General features: G+C 41.6%; 2 protein-coding genes across 3 annotated transcripts in view; both read left to right on the top strand.

The window, feature by feature from the left end:
- Positions 1 to 26,823, top strand: part of LOC124788196 (folliculin) — a 175,173-nt gene that overhangs the window by 31,050 nt on the left and 117,300 nt on the right. The window contains exon 3 of one of the 2 annotated variants that reach the window (XM_047255369.1): positions 1,543 to 1,550. The exons of the other annotated variant lie outside the window; for it this stretch is intronic. The gene's annotated coding sequence lies outside the window, so the exon portion shown is untranslated. The remainder of the gene's footprint in view (positions 1 to 1,542; positions 1,551 to 26,823) is intronic. 2 annotated transcript variants of the gene reach the window in all.
- LOC124788634 (PTS-dependent dihydroxyacetone kinase 1, dihydroxyacetone-binding subunit DhaK-like) lies at positions 4,065 to 26,044 on the top strand. The gene is made up of 2 exons (XM_047255905.1): positions 4,065 to 5,244; positions 25,617 to 26,044. The coding sequence occupies exons 1-2, from the start codon at positions 4,065 to 4,067 to the stop codon at positions 26,042 to 26,044; spliced, it is 1,608 nt and encodes a 535-aa protein (XP_047111861.1).

The following is a 26,823-nucleotide window of genomic DNA, read 5'->3' as shown; positions in this document are numbered from 1 at the left end:
TTTACTGTATAAATTTTTATATAATTTTGTACTCAAATTCGGGTCTAGTGAAGCATGGGATACAACCCGTCAGCTTTGACCAATGACGTCAGAATTTTGGAGAGATCATTTATTACATAGATGTAACAGCTGACAAGAGCGTTCAGAAACAAAGGAATACGAAAGACAAAAAATATGTTTGACATATATCAAGACAAGTAATATTTTCACGTTAAGGATATCGTGTGTTTGTATCGTATTATTTCTGTGGAAAATGAAGGGGAAAAATGTATGGAAATATTGGTAGCATAGAATACCTCACGTCACATATATAAATGGGTTGTATCTCGAACATCATTCGAACTGTATTGGTTAACTGCAGTACGGGATACAAGTTTAGCGTACGTCGCTTTCTTCGTTTTCTTTAGCATATGTTGTTCAGCTGAACTATATAGGTCAACTGAAGCATGGGATACAAGTTTTACATGTGTTGTTTCTTTCGCGTCCGCTACCACTAACAGTCTGTTGTTACGTAGATAGTAGTACTGCCGATGGCTCAAGGAGCTACGTAACATAATATTTGTATCCCATACGTCCGTTGACCTACATATATTGTATGCGCTATAAGATTGTCGTATTGTATTTATAAAAGATTGACTCGTGCCACGGCGTTGTGAACCCAACATAGTTGGACCTATGGAACACGAAATAAAATAAAATCAATCAAATCAAGTCACGTGACGTACGCGCCGCGGCCTAGCTTTCTCGTGGGCCTCGGTTTCTGTAAAATGACGTCATGCGCAGTCTGTGTTATCTATGGTCTACGGCTCAAACGCAGTCCTTGGATTTCAGAGGTCAAAGAAAAACAGACAACAATAAAAAGTTGGGATAAATTCTAGTGTCCGATACTACCCTTCGGCTTTGACCAATGACGTCATACATAAGGCAAAGATGCTGCAATGGACAATCCATGAATCGAATGGATTATACTCGTAAACAAATGAATGTAGTGTGCCATAAAATAATACATTTTATGCGACTATTATTTACGCGTGAATTTCATTTAAACGAGTTGAAGAGGACTGAAATAACTAAGAACACGAGAGCAATTACGTGTGCATATATTATGTAATATAATTGAACAGTGTTGTGTAGAACCTGTTGCCATTGATGTGGAAGGCGTAGTATACCGTTAGCAGAGCCTGTTCTATTATATTTTCCATGCGTACTGCAAAAACAATCTAAATAATGAATCGTCGAATAGTTGGAATCGGTAACTAGAAGCAAACTATGTAGGAGGTCATTTCTAGTAACCGATTCCAATATTACTGTTTGTTGTGCAAAAGTCTTATAACACATCAGAAACGTGCGTAAAAAATGATCTTGTTAGTGAACTACAGAATACGACTAGACTTTCAAAAAATGGAAATCTTTGCACACGTTACTGCACACCAAAGAAATGAAATGCAAAAAAGACCGAATCTTGCAATCGATAACTATACTACACGAAAGTGACACCAGCTGATGTAGCTCCAAATAACACCAAGTAAACCGATACCTCGCGAGTGACAGTAAAAATAAGACAAGTGTAGCAGAAACATCAAAAAGGAAAAAAAAATAGTGGTTACATTAAAAGAAACTTACCGCATATGAGCTTCCAAACGAGTCAAAGATCGAAGCTGACAAGAACGAAATAAGGGCATAACAAGACATGATAATGTTAGAAGGTCAAACTGTAACGAAATAAGCAAAATCCAGAATAACTAATGAAAAAATAATAAGAAACACAAACTTAAGGCACGAATGAGGTACCACTCAAATCAGTTCTTCCCGCCCTCAATCAGACGCAAAATTTTAAAACAATAAAAAAAATGAAACCACGAGTCAATCTCATAAACCCTCCGGCAAAGACACAACAATACCCCTCGGCCCACCATTGTGACCAGAAAATATTAAAACGACAGGAAAACCTCCCTCTAGAGAAACCAAAAAACTAGCACTGGCACAATACAGTAACATGAAAAAACGCAACGTAAAACAAGAAAAAAGTATCAGACCCACCAACACCTAACTAACAAAACGAGTTCTGTACATTTTGCTGACTACTTTCATAAATGCAAGAAATAAACAATAACCTTTAGGAATACTCTTCCTCCAACAGTATTGCTCTAAATGGCCTTGCAACACGGAAATTCTTCTCTTTCCCCGCAATGACGCCCAACGATTTCAAAAATTTTATAGTTGATTTACCGTCACTCATTTTCTGAAGCAGAATTTTCGCAGTAAAAACAAGTGACTCATCCATAACGAACAGCGTGAGAAATCAAGACCTTATATATCACGACTACTTTCATTAACAAAAGACGGCTAAAACAAATTACGAAATGAAAACAAAACAATCTACATCGAATTTTTAATATACGAGCGTAAAGGCCTGTCCACACGCAACGATCTGTCTGCGCAAATGTCTGCGCACATCACATCTGCGCAGACAGATCGTTGCGTGTGGACACAAGATTTGCACCAACCTGAGGTGTGTGCAAACCTGGAAGTTGAAGTTGGAGGTTTGAGCGAAACCTCTCAAATCTCTGGGTTCAAACCACATATGCGCATACAAGTTGGAGCGTGTGGATAGGAGATCGCCGCAAATCTGACGCGAAACAGGTGTTTGCTCAGTCTAGTGTTTGTATTTGTGCGCACAGGGCATTAAAATGGCTGATACTCGTCAGTGTTCTCGAGAGTTTGTAAGTGAATTCATTGAAATATATAGAAACCACCCATGTTTGTGGAAGCTTACAAGTAAAGAATATAGTGACCGAGACAAAAAGACAGCAGCATACAATGCTCTAATTGAAAAATTGCGGGCAGTTGACGCCTCGGCAAACAGAGAAACAGTAATAAAAAACTTAATTCGTTGCGAACTGTTTACCGAAAAGAGTTACCCAAAGTTCAGAAATCTAGAAGATCTGGTGTAGGAGTACATCAAGTATACTAGCCAACGTTACGGTATTTAGATCTGCTTGGCTTTCTTAGTGATCAAGAAACGCCAAGACCAAGCAGGAGTACAACTGAAGATGAAATTGGAGTGTCGATGTTACCGCCAGCCGTTCATGAGGAGAAATTGCCCTTCTCATACAAGTATTTTTTCTCATAATATGAGGGGTTACAAGCTTTAAGAGATAATTATAAGTTTCGGCATCCATCCGCAAATAATTTCGCCAGTCGTTAGGTTCGCCCTGCAACTCTCGCAGTAAATTTACGTGAGAAAACTGCTTTCGCATTAGCAGCCACTGTCTACACCATTTTGACCGCGTTCTCTGTTTCCTGCGGTTGGTCTGAATGTATTTTGCAACACAAGTTGCGAACACAGGCCACAACAGAACTTCCTCCATTTCTATATTTCAAAATAACTGAATTAAATTTTTGACGTTTACGGGGAGCGTAGTCGCTTGCCACTGATATTTCTTTTCTACACCGACAGATGGCGGGCGAGGAGTAGATTGGGGTTTGTGTCGTGTGAACACACCACATTTGCAGCGATCTTTTGCATGTACAGACATGCCGATGTCTGCGCAGACAGATCGTTGCGTGTGGACCGGGCTTAACGAGGAAATTCAGAGAAATCATTTAACGTTCATCGACAACAATCTGCGGCACAAACAAAATAACATCATACATTACGTCATTGGTCAAAGCTGACGGCTGGTATCGGACACTAGAATTGACCCAACAAATCAAATCATGTGACGTACGCACCGCGGCCTTGCTTTCTCGTGGGCCTCGGTTTCTGTAAAATGACGTCATGTGCAGTCTGTGTTATCTATGGTCTACGGTTCAAACGCAGTCCTTGGATTTCAGAAGTCAAAGAAAAACAGACAACAATAAAAAGTTGCGCGTCCGCTTCTTTTGTGCACAGAAAAAGCAGATATGCTACGTCAGGTCCTCCGTTACTGAAATTGTTCTTGTCGGAAGTAATAATGGTTAACTTCTGCTGTCGGGCGTAGCAACGGTTACCAGCGAAAATCGCGCGCCGTACGGTCATTACGCACAGCGAGATGTATTCGAGACTGCGCGACTTACCCAACATGGTGGAAGACGTGCTGAAAGGCACGGTGCTCGCGAACCCGGGCCTGTCGCTGCTGGAGGGCGAGCGCGTGGTGATGGTGCGCGACCAGGAGCAGCTGCGTGGGAAGGTGAAGGTGGTGTCGGGCGGCGGCACGGGCCGCGAGCCGTGGCCCGCGGGCTACGTGGGCGCCGGGCTGCTGGCCGCCGCCGTGCTGGGGGACGCCAACACGGCGCCGCCGCCGCGCCTCATCTTGCGCGCCTTCCACCACCTCGCCTGCGGCCACTTCCAGGGCATCCTCGTGCTCGCGCGCAACATCACTGGCAACCGCCTCAACTTCGGCGCCGCCGTCGAGATGGCGCGCGCCGAAGACATCGATGTGAGGATGCTGCTGGTCGGGGCGGTCGCCCGCCCGTCAGACAAGCGACGAGCGCTGCGCGACATCGACGCCACCGCCGTCCTCTGCAAGATCGCGGGCGCCATGGCCGAGAGCGGCTGCTCGCTCGACGAAATCTTTCACCTGTGCCAGACTCTGGCTACTAACGACTTGACGACCGTCTCCACGAGCTTGGCGGCGCCCTCTCTCGCGGGCTTCGTCACCGGCGACAGTGACACGCACTACCGTTGCGCGAAAAAACAACACCCGAGTCTCTCGGCCAGTCCCGACGCCGTGCGGACGGCGCTGAATCCGTTCTTCGAAGACGCGTCGGAAGGTAACAGACGTATCGATCCGGAACACCAGGTCGTCGTCTTTATCGACAATGCGGGGAAGTCGCCCAAGCTGGAAGAGAATCTCGTCGTGTGGGAGACCGTCAGCTGCCTGCGCGAGAAGGGCTACGAAGTACCGAGGGCGTACTGCAGCGCTTTTATGACGTCCCCGGAAGACGCTACATTTTTCGTAACTTTACTTCGGATATCCTTCACTTGCGTACTGAAGTACTTGGACGCGCCTACGACTGCCGTGAGTTGGCCTCGCCACCTCCAGTATACTCCTGCAGGTGCAGAAAGTGTGACGGTAGAGCTGCCACTGACTGTGGAGCCCACTCTTTCTCAGGGTGACGAGGACGAGGACGTTCTTCCAGAACCGGAGTACGCTGTCACGGATAAGTTTGCTTCGTGTGTGCTGCAGGTGATTAAGTGCACTGTCAAGTCGCTGATCGACTGTGAAAAACAGTTGAATTTGTACGACGAGTTCGGAGGAGGTAGAGATTGCGGAACGAATGTGAGGAAGGTGTCGAAAGCGATCGAGAGGGCAGTTACTAACGGAGATCTCGACGGTCACAATTTGTTCACATTATTTCGCGATATGAGCAAAATTGTGGAAGGTGCACGGGCGGGTGTCTCTGGCCTTTTGTATACTATATTCTTCGAGGCAGCTGCTAAGGTAAACCTCATTACGTTTCCTGTACACTACGTTGTCTTGTTGTTATAGATGATAGGTAGGGCCTGTTTGTCGGTATTTTGACAGTTAATTTGTACCAGTAGTTCTTAGTGGCCAGTGTGACGCTTCAACACAGTATTGTATAGTGTATATATATGGACTAAAGTGACGAATGAAATTTTGTTACAAGGCCGGGATTCGAATCTGGGCCTTGTGCAGACCTACTTAATTTTTCCTATAGAGGCAACATTGTTGAAAGCTGGAAAAATTATTTATCATTTTGAGAATGACCATGATTCCAAAGATGGTGAGCTGTTCATTGAGGCCGGCCGGAGTGGCCGAGCGGTTCTGGGCGCTACTGTCTGGAATCGCACGACCTTAGGTTAGTTAGGTTTAAGTAGTTCTAAGTCCTAGGGGACTGATGACCTCAGCAGTTAAGTCCCATAGTGCTCAGAGCCATTTGAACCATTTTTTTGTTCATTGGGCAGCTGTATAATTGTCTCATTCTGTTTTAACTGATTATCAACCCGGATGCCTAGGAATTTCGTATGTGGTACTGCATCAATTTTCTGTTTGTTTATTTACATTTCAGGAACTTAGTTTTTTATTTACTGTCTGAAACTGAATAATATTAGTTTTTGAAAAATATTGTAAAGAAATTGAACTTAAAATCGATTTACGAATATATGTGTATCTTAAATTGTAACAGTTATTACAGGAGAACTATTTATTGGAAACAAAACAAATCAAGTATCGTAAAATAAACGCTATAGCTGTAGTGGAGAGGAACAGTAAAAAAGACTGATAAATCAGCGAAATACTATGCCCCCTCCAAAACATAACAAACAATATTTTGTTTCTCATACGCAGCTAAGATTACAAAACGATTTTCCTGAAAACCAACAGATATATGGCAACGAATGACGCTATAAAGAAATGTAATCCCAAATACGTAACAAAAAGTGACATCCTAATTTTAGCCAGTTGCCGGTACCTGTACTTGTTAAAGCGGATGGCTAGTATTGCAGATTCCTCCTGGTTGTTCACAGAACCACTACCTGTACTTATTTTGTAGAGTGACTAACTTAAGTGAGATATTAGTATTTTATATCGGTAATTTCCAAGAATCGATGCACATCGGAGTTGCAGACTGATTTCGATATATATCAAACTGTTGACACTCGAGATGTAGACAGGAGATACGACAAAGGACAAACGTATTGAAAACAGGAAGATACTACTTGGTAATGTATTGAACATAACGACGTACATCGAGAACCAGTCACTGTATGGGCACAGTTTAACGTTAACACTCGAGACTCTCCGTCAAGTTTCTGTTACGTACAACGATAGCTGCGCCCCAAGCTACACTTTCGAATACCATGTCGGATGAGTGCGAATATTAAGTTGATACTGATTTGTAACATAGTTTTTTCCAATAGAGCGTATACGTAGTGCCATAAAAATAGATAGTAACTACAAAATGACTTTTTTCGTTCTTTAGTTACGTAAGGATGCTGGAAAGATAGGAAACGGTACATTACAGCACAATTTATTTACGATTCTCTTGTAACGTGCAGATATTTACCGAATAACATCGTTTCCCTTTAATAATAAAAAATTGCTCGTAAACACAGGAAGACTTGGCCTTATGCAGAAAGACTTATTCCTATCCGACAAAGTGGAGTTTTGTTCGTGACACTTTCAGCCAAATCAGTGAATTTGGAAAGTAGGAAACCCATATAGAATGTAATACGTAAAGTATTTAATGTACGAAAGAAGCCACAACAGTTGTATCTTAAGAGGGAAAGACACAGGCGGGATAATAAATCGTCAAAAGCAATAAAACTGGCAGCCGTGCCGCAAAAATGCATGAACGGATAAGAGCCGCGCATGGCCGGCGCAAGTTAGCTGCGTCAGATATCCGTCGGCTTGCGTACCTGCCGATAGACAAAATAGTGGGAACGTGTTGCAAAGCAATGGCAGTGCGTACTGAGCCGTCGTACAGTACAGACGGATTTTTCGAGAGTCTACAACTTCAAACCGTGGACCACGTTTCATACCTCCCATAGTCTTTATGAAACTGAAGAATGACAAATGCGCTGTTATTTTTCAGCTATTCTCGATTTTTATTACACTACGTATGCTCCCTACTGTACAAACTATGTTACAAATCAATACAAATGACAATACTGGGTTCTTATTGCTTTCAATAGTGTCGCTCGCTGGCCGCTTGGTGCGCTGCTGCCGCTGTGGCTAACAAAAAACAGACGGAGTGTCGCGACTATTGCGGTATACTGTTGTCGAGTCTCGAAGCGGGTATTGGGTAAATATGGATATTGTTTTATACTTTGACAGCGGAACGTCGGCTGAGAGCAGTGAAATACTACGCGATGGAGGTACATAGATTATTGAGACGCAACTTTTAGCTACAAGTATGCAGTGACGTTACTCTGGTACATGATTCACCCTCCGGGATCGGTGTTCGAATTTAACTGGTATGCAAAGACAGTTATCGCGATCGGCAGTTAAATTGACAGTACAAACATGCGACTATATCGGCTTTCTCACCGCTTGGAGCGCTACTGTCCGCCAGCTGTCAAACGGTGGCAACTTTCACAGCAGAGAGTTTCGTGACTTATGTTAGACTGTGACATGAGACTAACTGTATTATTTATTTAATGGAAGCGGAATAGGAAAGCTACAACTTACATGTGTCATGATTTATGAGTATGTGGTTGTGCAGAAACCTTAGAGTACATGCTGAATTACTGTGACTGAAACCATCAGTAATTATAATGTTGTTTGTCAAAAACAAACTTCTAACCATTTTGCTGTCTCAACTTCCCCATCAAATTTCCATTAATGAAACAGAACAGCTACACTCTTGCAGTGATTGGTCCTCGATGTACGTAGCGATGTTCAGTAGTAACACACCTTTAAGCATTTTACGTCTTCATCTCCGACAAATAAAATGGAGCCTGCGAATCCAGAATCTCAGAGACAACTACCGAGAGTTACACTGCGCACATCTCCACCGCCGTACAGGGCTGCCAGTGACCCGCAATTGCTCACTTCACTTTGTGTAAAGCCTGAGTTCGAGAGTAATGTCACTGCATACTTGTAGTGAAAAGTTGCGTCTCAGTAATCTATGTACCTCCATCGCGTAGTATTTCACTGCTCTCACCCGACGTTCCGCTGTCAAAGTATAAAACAATATCCGTATTTACCCAATACCCGCTTCGAGACTCGACAGCAGTATACCTTTTAACAGTCGCGACACTCCGTCTGTTACAAGACAGTTTATTTCCGATTCTCTTGTAATGGACAAATAGTCACTGAAGATTGTCGTTCTCCTTTAACAGAAGAAGAAAAAAAATGGTAGTAAACACCGGAATACCTGACCTTGCAGAAAGACGTCGTATATCTACCCAGCAACGCTAAGTTTTTTACTGCCACACTTTCATCCAAATCAGTGAATGTGGGACGTAGGAAAACCCTAGGGAATGAAATATCGATATTCTTTAACATACAAGACAAGCCACCATACATGTGGCTGAAAGGCAAGTCACACAGACGTGATAATAAAAAACCAAAGCAACAAAACTGCTTCCCAACACAGAAGAAACCGATTCCACAATAGTTGCTACATTTGAACCACAAACGGCAAGAATCTTCAACATATTCGTTTTTGAAGCAAAAGTGATTACATTTACAACAATACTCATGTATTAGAAAGTCGAGTGAAGTGTAAGAATGGGCGAATCAGTCTCCATTAACAAATTTTTGTGTGTCAAGGAAAGTCCCTCTCATAATAAGAAAAGGCAACAAGGGAAATTTTTGCGTCTCAGGCATGAATTGTGTGTTTATATTCTTTTGCTTTCAGTGGGGTAGGCCGCAGTTGTACATATATTGTACAGTATTTCTACATGAATAAGTTGTTTATGTCATTGAATCAGGAAGATTTTTGTTTTTACATTTCTTTCACGACAATTTACGTCTCTTAGTAATTTACTAATGTATGGAAAGCGAAACATAACGCTTTCGTTAATTAAGTAGAAAAATAGTTAAAACCTAACGTTGTCCTTACGACACAGATAACTGACTGCTTTCTCACCGCATGGAGCGATAGTGTCGCTCCAGCAGTCAAACAATGCTAACTTTCACAACAGTGTGTGTCGCGACTATATGTGAGACTGACTTGACAGATTCGTACATTCTATATATATCGCTCGCAGTGGGCCTGCAGATACAATGTGCACCGATTTTTGGAGATGACATAAATTTTCAAATCAAAACTGCAGTTTCATATATGTTTTAAGTCTCATACATGTTAGAATAAACAAAGTCAGCAAAGTCTCTTTCATTTAGATCGTGTCTGTTTAAGAAAGTTGAGCATTTGATAGTTAACAAGAGGCGAGAAAATGATTATAGATCCTTTCATTGTGTGAAAAATCTGAAAAAGTACTACTACATAATTTTTGGTCAATATTGATGAATGAGATTTACACTGAAGAGCCAAAGAAACTGTACACGCGCCTAATATTGTGTAGGGCCCCTGCGAGCACACAGAAGTGCTGCAACACGATGTGGCATGGACTCTACTAATGTCTGAGGTAGTGCTGGAAGGAACTGACACTATGAATCCTGCAGGGCTGTCCATAAATCCATAAGATACGATGAGGTGGAGATCTCTTCTGAACAGCGCATTACAAGGCATCTCAGATATGCTCAATAATGTTCATGTCCAGGGAGTGGGCAGCGGAAGTGTTTAAACTCGGAAGAGTGTTCCTGGAACTACTCGGTAACACGTGTGGGGTGTCGCATTGCCCTGCTGGAATTGCCCAAGTCCATTGGAATGCACAATGGACATGAATGGATGCAGGTGATGAAACAGGATGCTCACCTGTCGTGTCATATGTAGACATATCAGGGATCCCATATCACTCCCAACTGCACACGCCCCACACCATTAGAGCGTCCACCAGCTTGAACAGTCCACTTCTGACATGCAGGGTCCAGATTCATGAGGTTGTCTCCGTACCTGTACATGTCCATCCGCTCGATACAATTTGAAACGAGATTCTTCTGACCAGGCAACAAGTTTCCAGTCATCAACAGTCCAATGTCGTTGTTGATGGGCCCAGGCAAGGCGTAAATCTTTGTGTTGCACAGTCATCAAGGGTACACGAGTGGGCTTGTTGGTGGCCCAGCATTGATATCTGCAGCAATGTGTGGAAGGGTTGCACTTCTGTCTCGTTGAACAATTCTCTTCAGCCATTGTTGCTCGTGTTCTTGCAGGATCTTTTTCTGGCCGCAGCAATGTCTGAGATTTGATGTTTTACTGGATTCGTGATATTCACGGTACACTCATGAAATGATCGTACGGAAAAATCCCCACTTCATCGCTACCCCGGAGATGCTGTGTCCCATCGCTTGTGCGCCGACTATAACCCCATGTTCAAACACACTTAAATCTTGATAACCTGCCCTTGAAGCAACAGTAACGTATGTAACAACTGCGTCATACACTTGCTGTTTTATGAGGTTTTGCCGACCAGTGCCGTCTTCTGCCTGTTTACATATCTCTGTATTTGAATATGCATGCCTATACCAATTTCTTTAGCACTTCATTTTACATGGTTGAGAGTTCCTTAAGTCATCCATGGATCAATTCTGTGTGTGTCCCAGCCCATGCCCCCATGAGCAATTGCATGGAACTGGGGAAGAGACAGCTACTTGAACTTTTAAGATCTTTCCCAATGGCAGTAGTTATTTTCTTGAGCTAGTAACTGCATGTACATTTACTGCCCTACATCTTAAACAACTAGTCCAGTGAACCTCCTGAATAGTTTCTGCAGAGTCATCCATAATGCAGTTTAACTAATTTTCGACGTAGTATCTGTGTTTTTGAGTAAGTAACTCCATCAATGTGTTGGGTGTGTTGTAGACCTTTCGTTGAGTGGGTACATACGAGAATGCAATCATGTAAGTTGTTAGCACAGAAGTTCTTATCACATGTCAGACATACACTTGTTTTTCCATTTAATACTCTTAGGCCATTATACTTAGTCTGGTGTTTTTCAATAAGTTGATACTGCCCCCGTAGTCTCATTCTGGAAAGTCTGCAAAATACTAAATAATTTGATTCCAAACTACTCAAGCCATGAATTTCTTTAGATGTTGCCATATGTAGGAGCCAGACGGTACCAGATCTGCTGTACATAGTGAATGTTTGAATAATTCATCATTAAAGTCACAGCTTCCCTTTGCCACAGCCCCTTTGTGGGAAGCTGCCAAGCCTCTATCACATATATTTCCATCCATTTCTTCCAGAATATTTGTTTAGTATTAATTAGTTATTTTTTCTCCTTTTCAAATCAATCTGTCAGAAGAATAGTTTTTGAAGCCCAGAAACATTGAGCACAGTAATACTTATCTACACAGTCACCTTTAATGAAAGTGATGTTGATGCTGATAATTATTTCTGTGTTCCTTTTAATATTTTCGCAACATCTCACTGTTATATGAAGGATGTCAACTGGTTTACAAATACATTTTTTCGCAGAAAATAGTCATATGCTCATCATTTAATGAGTAACCTGTATTTATAAATTCATTAAAGGTTTTCAATTAGTTGTACTTATTGTGTAATGAATACTTCATGTCATAAGAAGTGCTTGATGAAAACCAAACTGGTTAAAATTTGCATATGCCACTTTGGGTAATCTAATGAGACATGTAGGAATGCAAATGTAGTGTCGGGCATGGTTATATACATGTGTGGGCAAATGGTGCAGGAGAGAAGCAGGCACTTGAGTGTTCCATCCGTTTGAGACGTCATGGTATTCACATTGCAAAGTTTGACAGTTGAGGAGCAGCGAGGTGTTATCAAATTTGTGACTGTGGAAGGGGTTAAACTGGCTGATATTCATCACCGGGGAGTGTCCATATTTGGGGGGAGACTGTGTGTCCATCAAGTCAGTGAGAAAATAGAGTTCCCATTTTCATGATGGACCCTGAGGTCACACAAAGTGTAATGGGCAAGTTCAAATGAGAGCAGCCTGAGCAGCTGTCCTGTGACATTCCTGTGTTTGGTCTGTTAAAAAACATTGCAAAGGAGGGTGGCTCAGCTTGGATGATGAACTGAAGGACACAGTGCATGACTGGCTGCTGTCACAGCCATAGGAATTCTGGGTACAGGGGATTCTTTGACTCATGAGACAGTGGTATAGCTGCACTCAGGCCTCTAGTGATTAATTTTGAATAAAGACTTCAGTTATATCCTCAGTGTTGTTTAGTACGTTTTCTTTTGAACACGCCTCATAAATGTAGACTTACCTCAGAATATTATCTCAAATAGACATTAACTCATAGAAATATGCAGAGTAAGCCAACTTTCTGACATTCAGCAGCAAAATTTGTATTCACATGTAGAGTAGATGATGTTGAACTTGAGTATTTAAGAAGACCCATAATATGTGATTTCCATTTCAAATTTTCTAGTAATACAGACATCTAAAATGTTTAACTTTTCCATTTTATTTATATCTTGTACCCCAAACCCGATTATAAACTGCGTTAATTTCTGTGCTATACATAAGTGTACATTCTGTACTGTTTTTTTCTTAAATTTTCTCAATGGTTATATTTGCAGAAAATCAGTCAATAATTGAATCAAAAATTTTATTTACTGTATCTTCCATTGGTGTGCCTCCAATGTATTTGATTGTTATGCTTCATTGTCATGAAGAGAACTATTTTTGTTTTATTTTTATAATGTGGGTATTAATATATAAGTCTACAGGAACATGAGCCGACCTACGGTAATATTAAACTGCATGGAATGGAGGTAAAACGAGAGAATTCTGTTGTATAACCTGACGAAGTTGCCTTACATAATTCTTCCTGTCTCATGTACGTAGCATCAGTGACAATGAACATTTTTTACCTGGTTTTCTATGTGACTAATATTTCTGTATGTTATACTAAATTTGTTTGTGAGTTAGTTTGTCTTTCGTTAATAGAACTAATAATTCAGTGATGTTACGGGGAACAGTACCTGTTAGAATGAAGACAGAAATTTAAGCACTATGTGAGATTGTTTGGGCAAAACCCAGTAACAAGTAAGGGCATGAACTTTTAATTGGGTCCTTCTATGATCACTAGATTCACCTCTAAATGTAACTGAAAAGTTAAGAGGAAACCTCTGCTCACTGATTAATAAGTTCCTCAATCATACTGCTATTGTTTAAGAAGACTTTAATCACCCAAAACTCAATTGATATGATTACAGCTTTGTAGCATTGGTATGACAAGGTGTCCTGTGTTTTCTGAAATATTCTTGGAGCAGGTAGTTTGGAAGCCAATCCATGGCAGAAATATATTAAATCTGATAGCAACAAATAGACCTGGCTGCCTTGGCAATGTCTACATTGAACTGGTATCAGGGACCATGAGGCATTTGTAGCAGAAATGGTTACTTAAGTACAAAGGGTTACTAAAACATGTAGGAAGATTTATGTATTCAGGAAACTAGCTAATAAGGCAGTAATGTCATATCTCGAGGAACTATGGCTCAAGTTTAGAATCTTTCCATCAGTTTCATTACTTTTCTTATTTCCCATCAAATGAATCACAGTATATACTCAATTTATTAAAAGGTTATACCATAGAGGTCATGTTCCAAACTGTTGTATTTGGTCAAGGTACAGTGTGGTAATGTATCATAAGCCACATTTTAAAATAAATGGACACGTCATATATTATGAATAGATTTTATTGAACATAACCAAAGGGCTAATAAACAGAACATCCAAGTAAACATGCACAGGAGTAATTTTTGTGGTTCACAAATTACACCTAAAAATTCATGTTGGTAAACATTTAAAAGCAACAAATTACTTTTGTTGTTTTAAGCCTATGTATCATTTCTATATTGTTGATCTCTATTGCCAAAGTACCGTGGGCGGTGATCATGGTGCAGTATCACCAACTGGCTCAAGGTGCAGCTTTCCTCCCACTTCAGTAAATGTTTAACATAACCTAAAATAAAGGAAAATTCACAGCCTGGTTATTAAGATAAATGTTTTCCATCATTATTAACCATTTAAGTTCAATTTTATTTTTGGATATATAGCGGGAATAACATTGAATTAAGAACAGAAAAACTAACTTCTAAGTGGGAAAAAAAACACACACAGTGATACATGTAGGAAATTGAAATAGTTGCTCCTTGCTTCTGTAACAAAAGCAGTCTATACTCATATCATAGTAGGCAACATATGGTGTAAAAAGACTGAAGTTAGATTTAAGAGCAGAGATACAAGATTGGCTCAAGGTACATGCCAGCTCAAGGTTCAAGCCTCTCCCCTACCTAGTAGAGCATCTCATGGTGGGAGGGACCCTGCATGATATGCAATTTATGTAAAGGAAATTCTAAAAGACAATGAAAACTGCAAAATCAGTGTAAAATAAAGCATATAGTAAAGAGAGAAAAATGCTAAATGAAATGCATTTAGCTGTCAGAATGGCAATGCACGAAGTCTTCGACAACTACTGAAGCAGAATTTTTATCAAAAGATGTATCACAAAATCCAAGAAACTGTGGTCATCTGTAAAGGCTGCCAGTGGCTTCAGAGTTATGGTCCAGACACTCAGAAAGTAAATTTAAGGCTAGTAAAGCAAAAGCAGTAATGCTGAACCCAACAGGAGTGCTGCCCCACTTTAATCCATGCGCCACTACAAAGGTGAGCGATTTTCATATTAGTGCCAGTGGCATTGCTAAAATTGAACCAACCTTCAGGGCCTAATGGAATATCCATCATATTCTATACAGAATTTACAGCTGAGTTTACTCCCCTCTTGACCATAACATTTTTAGTATCTGCACAGCCATTACAATGCTGTTACTCTACACTGTTGGTGTGGGTACTTCATGGTCAGTAGTGGCTTAATAACAATCAGGACCCCTCAAGAGAAGACAAACTTGCTGTGCGAGTCAGTCTGCGGGAAGCAGAATGTCTGAACCCACTGGGACACACGCATGGCAACAAAATCAGCACATGACTCATTCAGTCAGCTAACAACTCCACAGTAGTTGAAATCGGTTAAGCACTGGGACACCTGGTTTACTGCCGCTCACTGGTAAATACCTCCATCAGGTCTGCTGCGTATGCCCTACATAGCAGATTTCGACACTGTTCTGCTGCACTAGCTTCACCAGCTCTTCTGCCTCCATAGTGATGTTTGCTGGTGAGGGTAATAAATCCCTTCACCCTGAAATGGCTATGCTGGGCCATGACCTCGTCGCAGAGCTGGGGATGGGCAGATCAGAATCCTTGGACTCTGCACTGGCAGGCACAGGTAGAAGCCTCAGTGTGGGCTGAGACTGCAGGTGATAGGAGGACAGCAGAGGGGATGGCAATGGGAAGCACGCTGTTGCAATTGGGAGTCTGCAACTGGAGCAATGTCGTGACCAACCCTGCCACTTGTCTGACCAGAAGACCGCGGCAGTGAAGTCCCAATGGGGACAGGCAAAGCTGATTTGCATGACTGGACAGTTGCTCCCTACTAACATTCACCACAAACAACTGCTGATCTTGTGGTCCACCATGACACCCAACAACCAACCCTGCCACTGGCCAAAGGATCTGGCTCAAACAGCATCCCTGGGAGGATAATGCAGGAGGCCACAGTGGTCTGTGGCATGTGGCTCAGTGTGCAACAAATCTAGCAGGTCCTCCGACTGGCACCCATGCAAACATAACTTCGGACTGCACCTGTTGACTGGTGTTGCCTTGTATGTAACCAGAAAACTTGGCAACACATGCTCACGGAAAGAGGCAGACACAGAAGGTATGCACAAAGCACTCTACCTCTGAGTCCATGGAAAATGCCGGGGCATTCGACGACTGACTCATGGCCCACCAACTGTCACAAACAGTTGGCAAGTGCTTTACCTGTAGGCATGCCCCACACGTGGGCTCCACGTGCAAGAAGTGTTGGTGATAATTGGTACTCACCCAATGAACAGAAGGAGAACGACAACAGGGACCCAAAAACTGCTGTGGATGGGAATTACTAATCTGCGGATGATATACAAGCCCACTGAGCCCTGAATGGGTTAGGACAGGCATTGCCGCAGTGCCACTGCACTGGAATCATCAATGGCGGTGACATGTAATGACACAAGAGGAGGTGAGGCCACCTGGGGTACCCCACAGGGCACTGGGAGCCATTTACCATGCACACCTAATCGTGCCATCTGTCAGTTATCAGAAAGGATGTCCTTCGCCCCCACCGTAAGCTCATGCGAGTCCACATTGAGGAAAACATTGGCTGAAGAAGACTCAGATAGAGTCAGCACCCTGGTGTGAACCTCAGGATCAGAAGCTAATTGGACAGTCATTTCCCAAATTAGCGAGTCTGCACAAGAGGTAGCATATTTGGGGCACTCAAAACAACACCTGTACGAGAGGCCCTGCAAATTGGTGACGCAGGGCGCATATGACTGCCCAGGGCATTTGTGGTGTTGGTTCAGCTGCGTCCATGCCACCACCACTTGTGTTTGATGACCAAAATAGTGCATAAGCAACTGACAAAGCTTGTCAAAGGGATGTTTCTTGGATTCAATGGAGGGCTTCAAATTTTGGACAGTTTTCTACAAGCCCACACTACTGGATGACATGAAGGGAACTTTATCAGCTGGGTTGATGATACACATTTCCTGGTAGTCCAGCAAGAACAGGTGGAAATTTACCTTTGCATACACTCATTGAAGCTGATGAATGGTGTCAGGGATAGAGAAGAAAACTTCCCAGTGGGTGCCTGCCCCCTCCTGTGGCAAAGCAAGGGTGCAAAGGAAGTTGGCATCTGTACCTGTTGATGTTACTAATTAATGCTGCTGCCACTGCCGCCGCTGCTCATTCTGTAGGCATGTTCATTCTGTAGGCATAACGGTTCCCACCAGGATTGTACAAACACCAGATCCATTGTGGCTCAAAGTTAACACAGTTAACACTACAAAAAGGTAGAAAAGAATTGTGGCATTACTTGCTTCAGAATGTCCTTCATCACCATTCTGCACAAGCTTGATAGTGCTATTACTCTATGCTGTTGGCATGGGTACATCAGAGGCTGATGGTTGCTCAATTACAACTGAGGAACAGAACCCCGCGAGAGGAAACGGAACTCACCACGTGAGTCGATCTACGGGAAGCAGAGCATCTGAAGCCACATACAGACATGCAGGGCAATAAACTCAGCTTGCAGCATGCATAGGTGGCTAATGACTGAACACATGACAATAATGCACAGCATGAAGCACAGGGTTAGATCAATCGAATCTGCCAATACTACATGTCACATGCACTCTCCGTGGCAGGTTTCCAAACTGTTCTGCTGCACCACCCACCATAGCTCATCTGCCTCCATCACAGTGTCCTCTGGCAGGGATACTAAAACCCTCAGCTAAAACACACACACACACACACACACACACACACACACACACACACACACACACACACACACACACACTCACACTGTAGTTGGAAGAAGCACAGGTCACACACATTTGCCAGAAGTGAGCCACAAAATCACTGTCCATTATCCCTGTTGTAGAATCTTAGAACATTTTCGGATCTCAAATGTAATCTTGGGCAGAATGATCTCCTGGATACTGACCAGCAACAATTGCAAAAACATTGGTCTTCTTAAACCCAACTTGAATTTCTCTCACATGACATCCAAATGACAATGATCACAGCAGTCAGGCACCTGCAGTAACTTTACTTTTGAAAACCATATAATTTGGTACTACCTGCAGGCTTTCTAACAGAAGTAAGATCATTTGAGATATCACAAACATAGTGCGTTACCTTGGGTGGAGAGTCATTGACAGGTGTAGAAGTAACTCCAGGTATGTGCCAGGTAAGTGTGCTGGGAAATTTGCTGTTCATATTACTGTATTTGCTAATGATCTAGCAGACAATATTAATATAAATGTAGAATTTTTGCATGGGATGTACTTATCTGTAAAGAAGAACTTTATGAAAATTTTCACAAACATTCACTCAGATCTTGAAGGGATGTCAATGTGGTGCAAAGATTGGAGCTTCAGAATGTAAAGTCCTGCACCTCACTAAACTCATAAATGTAGTATCTTAGGGCTATAGTATCAGTGAGTCACAACTGCGATATAACAAGTTGTAGAGACGTGAATAGAATTTTCATATGGGCTTAGCAGGTGGCAGACTTCTCTTCATTGGTAGAATACTGGGAGAATGCTGTCATTATACAAAAGAGGTAACTTACAAACACTCGTATTATTCATCCTAGGATATGGGACCCATACTCAATAGTACTAATAGGGGATATTGTAGGTATACATAGAAGGGCAGTACAGATAGTCACAAGACTCCGGGTAGAATATCCCAAAAATTTTGTAATTTTTTAACCTGAAGATAATTTCTCTTTCTCTCTCCTCCCCCCTCCCCTCTCTTTCTCTTTCTGTGTGTGTGTGTGTATGTGTATATGTGTGTGTGTGTGTGTGTGTGTGTGTGTGTGTCTGAGAGAGAGAGAGAGAGAGAGAGAGTGAGAGAGAGAGAGAGAGAAAATTGAGTATTTATTTGACTGTGGTTAGATGTGTATACGTACACATTTTTTACTTTTACCTTCGCAAATAATATTTGCTTCTCCTTTCTTATACATCAGCAAGATTTACTATTATATCTTTCCAGACTGGAATGAACATTTTGCATTTTGGTTCCCTGAGATAAGAATATCTTTAGACTGTAGCTAATGCCAGCTGAGCCACACTGAAGCAAGCTATTGCTTGTTTTCATATTTTAGGTCCACAAATTATACAGCAGAATATTACAGTGGCACTCTTCATATAATCACAAGTATTACAGCTATGTATAGAATACTCATGTCATTGCAAGATGATACAAGTCATATGCTTTATGAATGTGGAGCAAGGTGTTGTACAGAAGTATCAGTAATATTTCAGCCAAATGGATAAGCTCCACAAAATAATTACAATTAACAATCTGAATGACAATAACCACGTTAATCAGATGGGGGGAAAAGTGATGTGAGGAAACATTGGAAATCCTAAATCTGGATGGGAATTTGAACCCCATTCTCCTGAATGCAAGTTGGTAGCATGCCACAATAGAAAGTCCTGTACTGCTCTAGTCACTTTTCCTCTACTGGGAGGATGATGATAATATAATAATAATAATAATAATAATAATAATAATAGTAATAATGATTTTTCTCATCAGTATCATCATCATTATCTGCAAGGGAACCTCTAGTGCACAACTGAAATTGTATGATCAACATGGTATCTGAGGATTAGCAGAACACTCATTTTGTTTCTTTTTAGTATAGAGTGAGGAATACATGCAGTATGAATACCAGGTAATTTGTGGATTATGTGAAAAACACTTATGAAAACTGAACAGTGAACTAAGAATATTAACTGGCCAGGCTAGAGAGGATAGGATGAGAAAACAGTGTGAAGAATTGAATAAGAAAGGAAAACTGGAAGGAATGTACTGAACAGTGAAATGGTTAATAAAAAGAGAACAAAGAAAAATAAGCAAATATTGAACGTTAAATAAAAATGGGTAAAAGACAGTATGTACAGTAGAGGAGAAGAAAGGTTGGATGGTTTATATGGAAAAGTTGCACAGAGCACAGGTGTGATAAGACCAGACCTGTTTTGGAATGTGAAGGGGGACAGGATGAAGGACACAGGGGTCCTGAGATACTGAAATGGGAATTGGAGAAAGCAATGCAGGAGCACCAGGAAAAGAAAGCATTGGAATGTGACAGAAAACCATCTGAGGCACGAAAGTATTAGATCCAAATTCAGTAGCCAGATTGGCCTAGGTAGTAAACAGGATTTATGACACAGGAGCGTGGTCCCAAGATCTACTTGAGATCATTCCAGAACCTCTACCTAAAAAGTGCATCACAAAAGAATGCAACTATAGGACAATTAGTTTTATATCATGTTACAAAGGGTGTAATGTGAGTCATATTGAAGATAATTCAAAATAAATTTGAGGAAAATTCTGGGGAAGGCCAGTTTGGATTCAGAACGAGTAAAGAAACAAGAGATGCTGTAGCTTGCCCTCGTCCATTTGACAGCAGTACCAGTTCAGCGTGAGCTACAGCCACTTGCCAGCTGTGTGGCTGCAGTGCCAGTATGACACAACCCTCCCCATCCATAAAGAGTTCAGCATGAGTTGCGGTCACTTGCTGGCTACTGTACGGCCATGACAGTCCAGCATGATCTGCATTTTCTATGTGACTTTTTCTGCATTTGCCAATTTAGCATCGCTATGCCAGACAACATTGGTAGGAAGCAACCTCTACCATGAAACAGTGATGTGAAACAGTCTCTGGTACAAAGCACCCTCTGCCATGCACAATTAGTTCAAAGCACCCTCCATCTCACATAGTATTAGGAAGCTTCTTGTGCTACCCAACATTGGTGTGGAGCACCCTCATTTCTCTAGCGTCAGTATGAAACAACATCTGCCACCCAACATTGGCACAGAGCACCTTGTGCCATGAAAGCTCTTTATGAAGCACCCTCTGCCGTGTACAATGGTAAGAAGTGTCCTCTTCCATGCAGTGTTGGTACAAAGCTCTACTGCAACATAACATCACTATCAAGCATCCTCTGCCATGAAACATCGGCAGAAGCACCGTCAGCCAAGAAACATTGGTAGAAGCACTGTCTGCCACATAACTTCAATAAAAACCAGCCTCCACGCAACATCAGTACAAAGTGCCCTCTGCCATGCACATTGAGTAAGAAGCTCCCTCTGACACACATCAACAGACATGAAGCACTCTCTGCCATGAAAAAATGGTAAGAAGTACCCTCTGTGATGCAGCATTGGTGCATAACATCCTCTGCAATGTAACATCACAGCAAGGTGTATTCTGCCAAGAAACATCGATGTGAACCTCCTTACATCATGTAACTTTGGTAGGAAGCACCCTCTGTCATGCAGCATCAGTACAAAACACCATCTCCCATGCACTTGTAGTATGAAGGATCCTCTGCCACATACAGTCAGCATGGAGCACACATCGCCACCCAATGTCAGTAAGAACCAGCATCTGGCAGGCAGTATTGGTACGAAGGATTATCAACCATACAGAATTGGTACAGAGCACTTTCTACTATGTAACATTGGAAAGAAGCACCCTCTGCCATACATCATTGGTATAAATCACCCACTTCTGTCACACACCACTGCCATGAAAAATTGGCAAGGAACACCCTCTGCCACGCAGCATTGGTATGGAGCACCCTCTGCCACACAACATTGGTATGAAGCATACACTGACACACAACAGTAATATGTATAGATGATTCCAAGGAGTTCTGCTATTTGCCACCAGATGGCAGTAGTTTTCGCATGGTAGCCATTCAAAATGAATCGGGGGTGGGGGGAGGGGGTGGGGTGTGGGGGAGGGAATCATGGGAATCATTCTAAATGCTCTCCACAATTTGGTTCCGTAGGTTTCCCAAAGCACAATCCATAGGATTTTAATGGAAAAGTTGCAGTATCAGAAGTTGTGTGCATGATCAGTACTGTGTATGCTGACAGAAGCCCACAAACAGCAGTGAGTTGACAATCCCTGCGAATTTCTTGGAGATTGAAATGACAACTTCTTGGACTCAGTTTTCACAGGTGATGAAACCTGGGCATTCTGCTTTACACCTGAGACAAAACAACAGTCACATGAGTGGCAATATCCCTTTTCACACAAACCACGAAATTTTAAACAATGATAGGTACTGTGAAACAGTGAAAAAACACAGAGGGGCAATTCAAAATTGGAGAAGAGGAATGTTGAGCAAATGCATAAGCATTCTCCACAACAGCTGCAGCCCACACATCACCCATCAAACTGTCAAATCTCCTGCAAAACTTTCCCTGGAGTGTGCTAAGCCACATACAATACAGTCAGGGCATAGTACCGAATGGCTACCACTTAATCCCTAAATTGAAGGAACTTTTATCTGGACAGTGGTTCTACTCCAGCGATGAGGTGAAAGATGTGGTTCAATGCTTCCTGAAGCACATGGTGGTGAGACGGGATAACATGGACATTGTATAACTAGCATGGTATCTACAAAAATGCATTTGCTGAAATAGTGGTTATGTAGAACTTTTAAAATGCTGTAGCTGTTACAGAAAATAAAATGTTGCTTTTATGTATAAAAATATAGGAGGCCTTACTTTTGGGATTGTCCTGATATATATACGGTGCAATATGACATTGTGAAATATGGATTTTGTGAAACAGTTGCTAGGGTGAGAGAACAGATTGCATTGGAATACTATAAACTGGAAGCCTTAAAGGACTGTGAGCTCAATGTTGAACAAAAATAAGGTATTCAAAATAAACTCCCCAAGCAGTTATGGCAAGGGATGATCAATACCTCTTACACCGTGTCAGTTGAGTCTTGCAAATGGTAACAAGGCATATAAAAATAACAAAAAATGTACACATTTTTCATCATATTAGTTTATGTGGTCCCAAGGTGTGTATTCCATTAACAGTATGACACCATACCACAGGAAGGTCCGAGTGTAGGAACATTGTGGATAGAGACAGTATGTTGAGCCATCTTTTGTTCTCGAAGTGGACCCATTTTTCTTTTCAAGGTCAATGTTCCAAGCACTTAAAATTGGAGACAGTATAGGTTGTGAAACAATCACACATACATGTGTGAAACATCTGAAAACTGTGCTGGGCAATTACAACTTTTGGCAGACTGAAAAACTGGCACATCATCCAAATCTTTTATACACTTGTGTCTTAGAACCTTCACACAAATGAGATGAGGCATTTTGTATAATCAAGGAATATGAGTTGTGGTATATATGTGACTATTTTTCAACAAACTGTGTCCACTAGTATTGATTAAGTTCATCAGAATCTGCCAACCCAGTTGTAGTGGATAAGCATTTTACTGTGAACACGTTCTTGTGCTCCATCGGGAAGCTGCTATGTATGAGGAATGGTACAATGGAAATGAGACTGATACTGAAAATTTGTGTACGTTGAATTAGTGATAGTTGCTTTCAATGTGTGACCCATTTATGTCCACAGATTCATTTGTTTCAGTGCTCAGGCCATTTTGGTGTCTAGCTTTCTGTGGAGCTGTGGTAAAGTGTTCATCTATTGGCACTGAGTTGCTCAATTTTTATGCATGTAAATGAAAGCAGCCTCAATAGTTTTGTGTCTATTCGGTAGGTGGTGATCACGTTTTTATGGACATAAATGGTGAGTCTCACAGAGGTCATTTAGTGTACGTAATTTACAGGAACCCATGATCAGTGCTACCCTGGGATTTTAATCCTATTGAAATATGTTTGGGGTTCATTTGGGAAATGTGTTACACCTAGATTAACACCTTCTGTGTCTTTTCCAGAGCTGAAAATAGCTCTTTGTGAGAAATAAATTTGATAAATAATCTCTTTAGACCCTTGTCATGTGAATGTTGAATAGTGTTATCATAGTGACTGCACAGCTTCTTGAGGACTGGACCCATCAGTAATTACATTTAATCCATCCCATGTAAGTGTGATACAGTTTTGCCACACACCTCGTTAGAGGACAGTTGCTTTACCTGTTGCTGAACTACATCGTTAGTTAAAAAAATTGCCTGCTGCTATGTAGAGTAAGCAGATTGGTTTATTAATTATATTATACTGTATATGAATATATCATACATCCTCCTGTGCCTATCACTGTGATTTAAAATGTAACCTTTAAAGAAATCAAACAATGGAAAATCCAGGATGGACTGTAACAATACCAGATAAGGAAACTTGCTACTCACCATATAGCGGAGATGCTGAGTGGTGATAGGCACAACAAAAAAGATTCACACAATTATAGCTTTTGGCCATTAAGGCCTTTGTCAGCAGTAGACACACACACACACACACACACACACACACACACACACACACACACACACACGTAAACGCAACTTTCACACACATCTGCAGTCTCAGGTAGCTGAAACTACATTGCGAGCAGCAGCACCAGTGCATGATGAGAGTGGTGACTGGGTCGGGTTAAGGAGGAGGCTGCGGCTGGGAGGGGCAGGAGATAGTATGGTGGGAGTGGTTGACAGTGAAGTGGTGCAGTTTAGACGGAGCGCAGGAGAGAAGGTGTAGAGAGGGAGGGGGGGGGGGGGGGGGGGGGTAAGTAGCAGAAAGGAGAGAAATAAAAAGAAATTAAAAGACTGGCTTTGGTGGTGAAATGACAGCTGTGTAGTGCTGGAATGGAACAGGGAGGGGGCTGGATGGGTGAAATGCTAAAATAAAAATAAGTAAGTAGCAGAAATGAGAGAAATAAAAAAGAAATTAAAAGACTGGCTTTAGTGGTGAAATGACTGCTGTGTAGTGCTGGAATGGGAACAAGGAGGGGGCTGGATGGGTGAGGACAGTGACTAACGAAGGTTGAGGCCAGGAGGGTTACGGGAATGTAGGATGTGTTGCAGGGAAAGTTCCCACCTGCGCAATTCAGAAAAGCTGGTTTTGGTGGGAAGGATCCATATGACACAGGCTGTGAAGCAGTTATTGAGATGAGGGATATAATGTTTGGCAGCATGTTCAGCAAAAGGGTGGTCCACTTGTTTTTTGGCCACAGTTTGTCGGTGGTCGTTCATGCGGACAGACAGCCTGTTGGTTGTCATGCCTACATAGAATGCAGCACAGTGGTTGCTATGAGAATCCTAAACCCCTCACCTGGTTCAGATTCATTGATGACATCTTTGTCTCCCCCCTCCTCACCTTCTCTACTGCCCTCCGTCTAAACTATAACACTTCACTGTCCGCCACTCCCACCATACTATCCGCTCTTTTTGTTGTGCCTATTGTGACTCAGCATCTCTGCTGTATGGTGAGTAGCAACTTTCCTTCTCTGGTATTGTTACCTTTAAAGAAAGTGTGATAACTCATCTAATGTCATAATTGTTTTGTTCAATGTACTGAGTAACAGAATAGTTAACCAATAAAATTAAAAATTAATTTATAGAAGGGGAAGTATGAAAGGAGATTATGAAGAAATAAATAAAGGGGAATAAATATTAATTTAAAGTGCACAATGCATGTGAATTTACTTCCATATTTTCAGCTGTCATTGTTTCTTTCCTCCTCACCCATGTGTGCTTACTCATCTGCATCTCAAGTCATCATTTGATCCAGGCATTCCGTGATGTCGAAACACAAGAAGCTATAAGTGAACACTTGTGGCTGCAAGCTCTGGTGCTTGGAACTGAGGGATTGTTTCGTTGCACAAGCAGTCCAACTGCAAATGGCACTATGATTGATGCCTTATCAGCTGCAGTGAAAGAGTGGCGGCAGCAGCTGATTTTAGATGAAAAGTCCCCTTCTGACTGGGTCACAAGGCTAGCTGCAGTGGTGAAGGCTGCAGAAAATGCTGCCTTGCGTACAGCGGAATTACGACCTGATACTGGCATTTCAGTTATTCCCGATCCTGGTGCATACACTGTTGGTGTGTGGCTTAGGACTTCCTATGAAGTTAGTCAAATGATTTTCTGATGAAGATTGTATACCTGTATTTATTGTATGAATAAATGATCAAATAAACTTTAATAAAAAAGGAAATGTTTCTTTTATGCTCTGAAACTGTATTTTGGCTTCTTATGCAATTATCAGGTGGAAGCTGAATGCTGCAACCACAGATAAAATGATGTTTTACTTACCCAGATACTAGTGATACAGATACAGAGCCATTATTACAAAGAAAAGCATTACATTAAAAAAATACAAAGCAAATATTTACGTTTTAAGCAGGAGTAAAGAAGTTGATTTTACTATTGCAATCCACTTCTCTCACATATGCAAAACTGAAAATGTAGTTTAACAGAAGGGAAATAGGAAATTGTACCTGGTCATACAAAATTAAGGTAACATTCTGTGTCATTGTTTATTGCTTTCAAGTATTTCCAGTAGTGTCATCTCACATCTGTAATCTTTTCCTGACAATGTCAGTGTTCACCATATAGAAGGTTTTCTATTAAAAGATATTCTGCACAGGTTGAATCGGTTTTTCCTAGTATTCAGCATCTTTCGTGTTCTGATAAAGTAGTGCTACAACTCTCTGCGATTGATCGATATATACTTTTCTACAGTACTTGTAGGTGATCTTACATACACCACTTTGATCATGTCTTTGCTGTTAAAGAATACTGTAGAAAAGTCAGTGTAGAATGTAAATTCTTTAGGATCAAAGAAGATGACTCACCAGAAAGAAGAAGCCTTGAATTGTCAATAGGCACACACAAAACCAAGAAAACTTGCTACCTTTCAGATTTTAT

This window comes from Schistocerca piceifrons, chromosome 3, assembly GCF_021461385.2.
Source record: "Schistocerca piceifrons isolate TAMUIC-IGC-003096 chromosome 3, iqSchPice1.1, whole genome shotgun sequence".
Lineage (NCBI taxonomy): Eukaryota > Metazoa > Arthropoda > Insecta > Orthoptera > Acrididae > Schistocerca > Schistocerca piceifrons.
The sequence above is the reverse complement of the archived record's forward strand: the minus strand, read 5'-3'. Positions and strand labels throughout refer to the sequence as shown.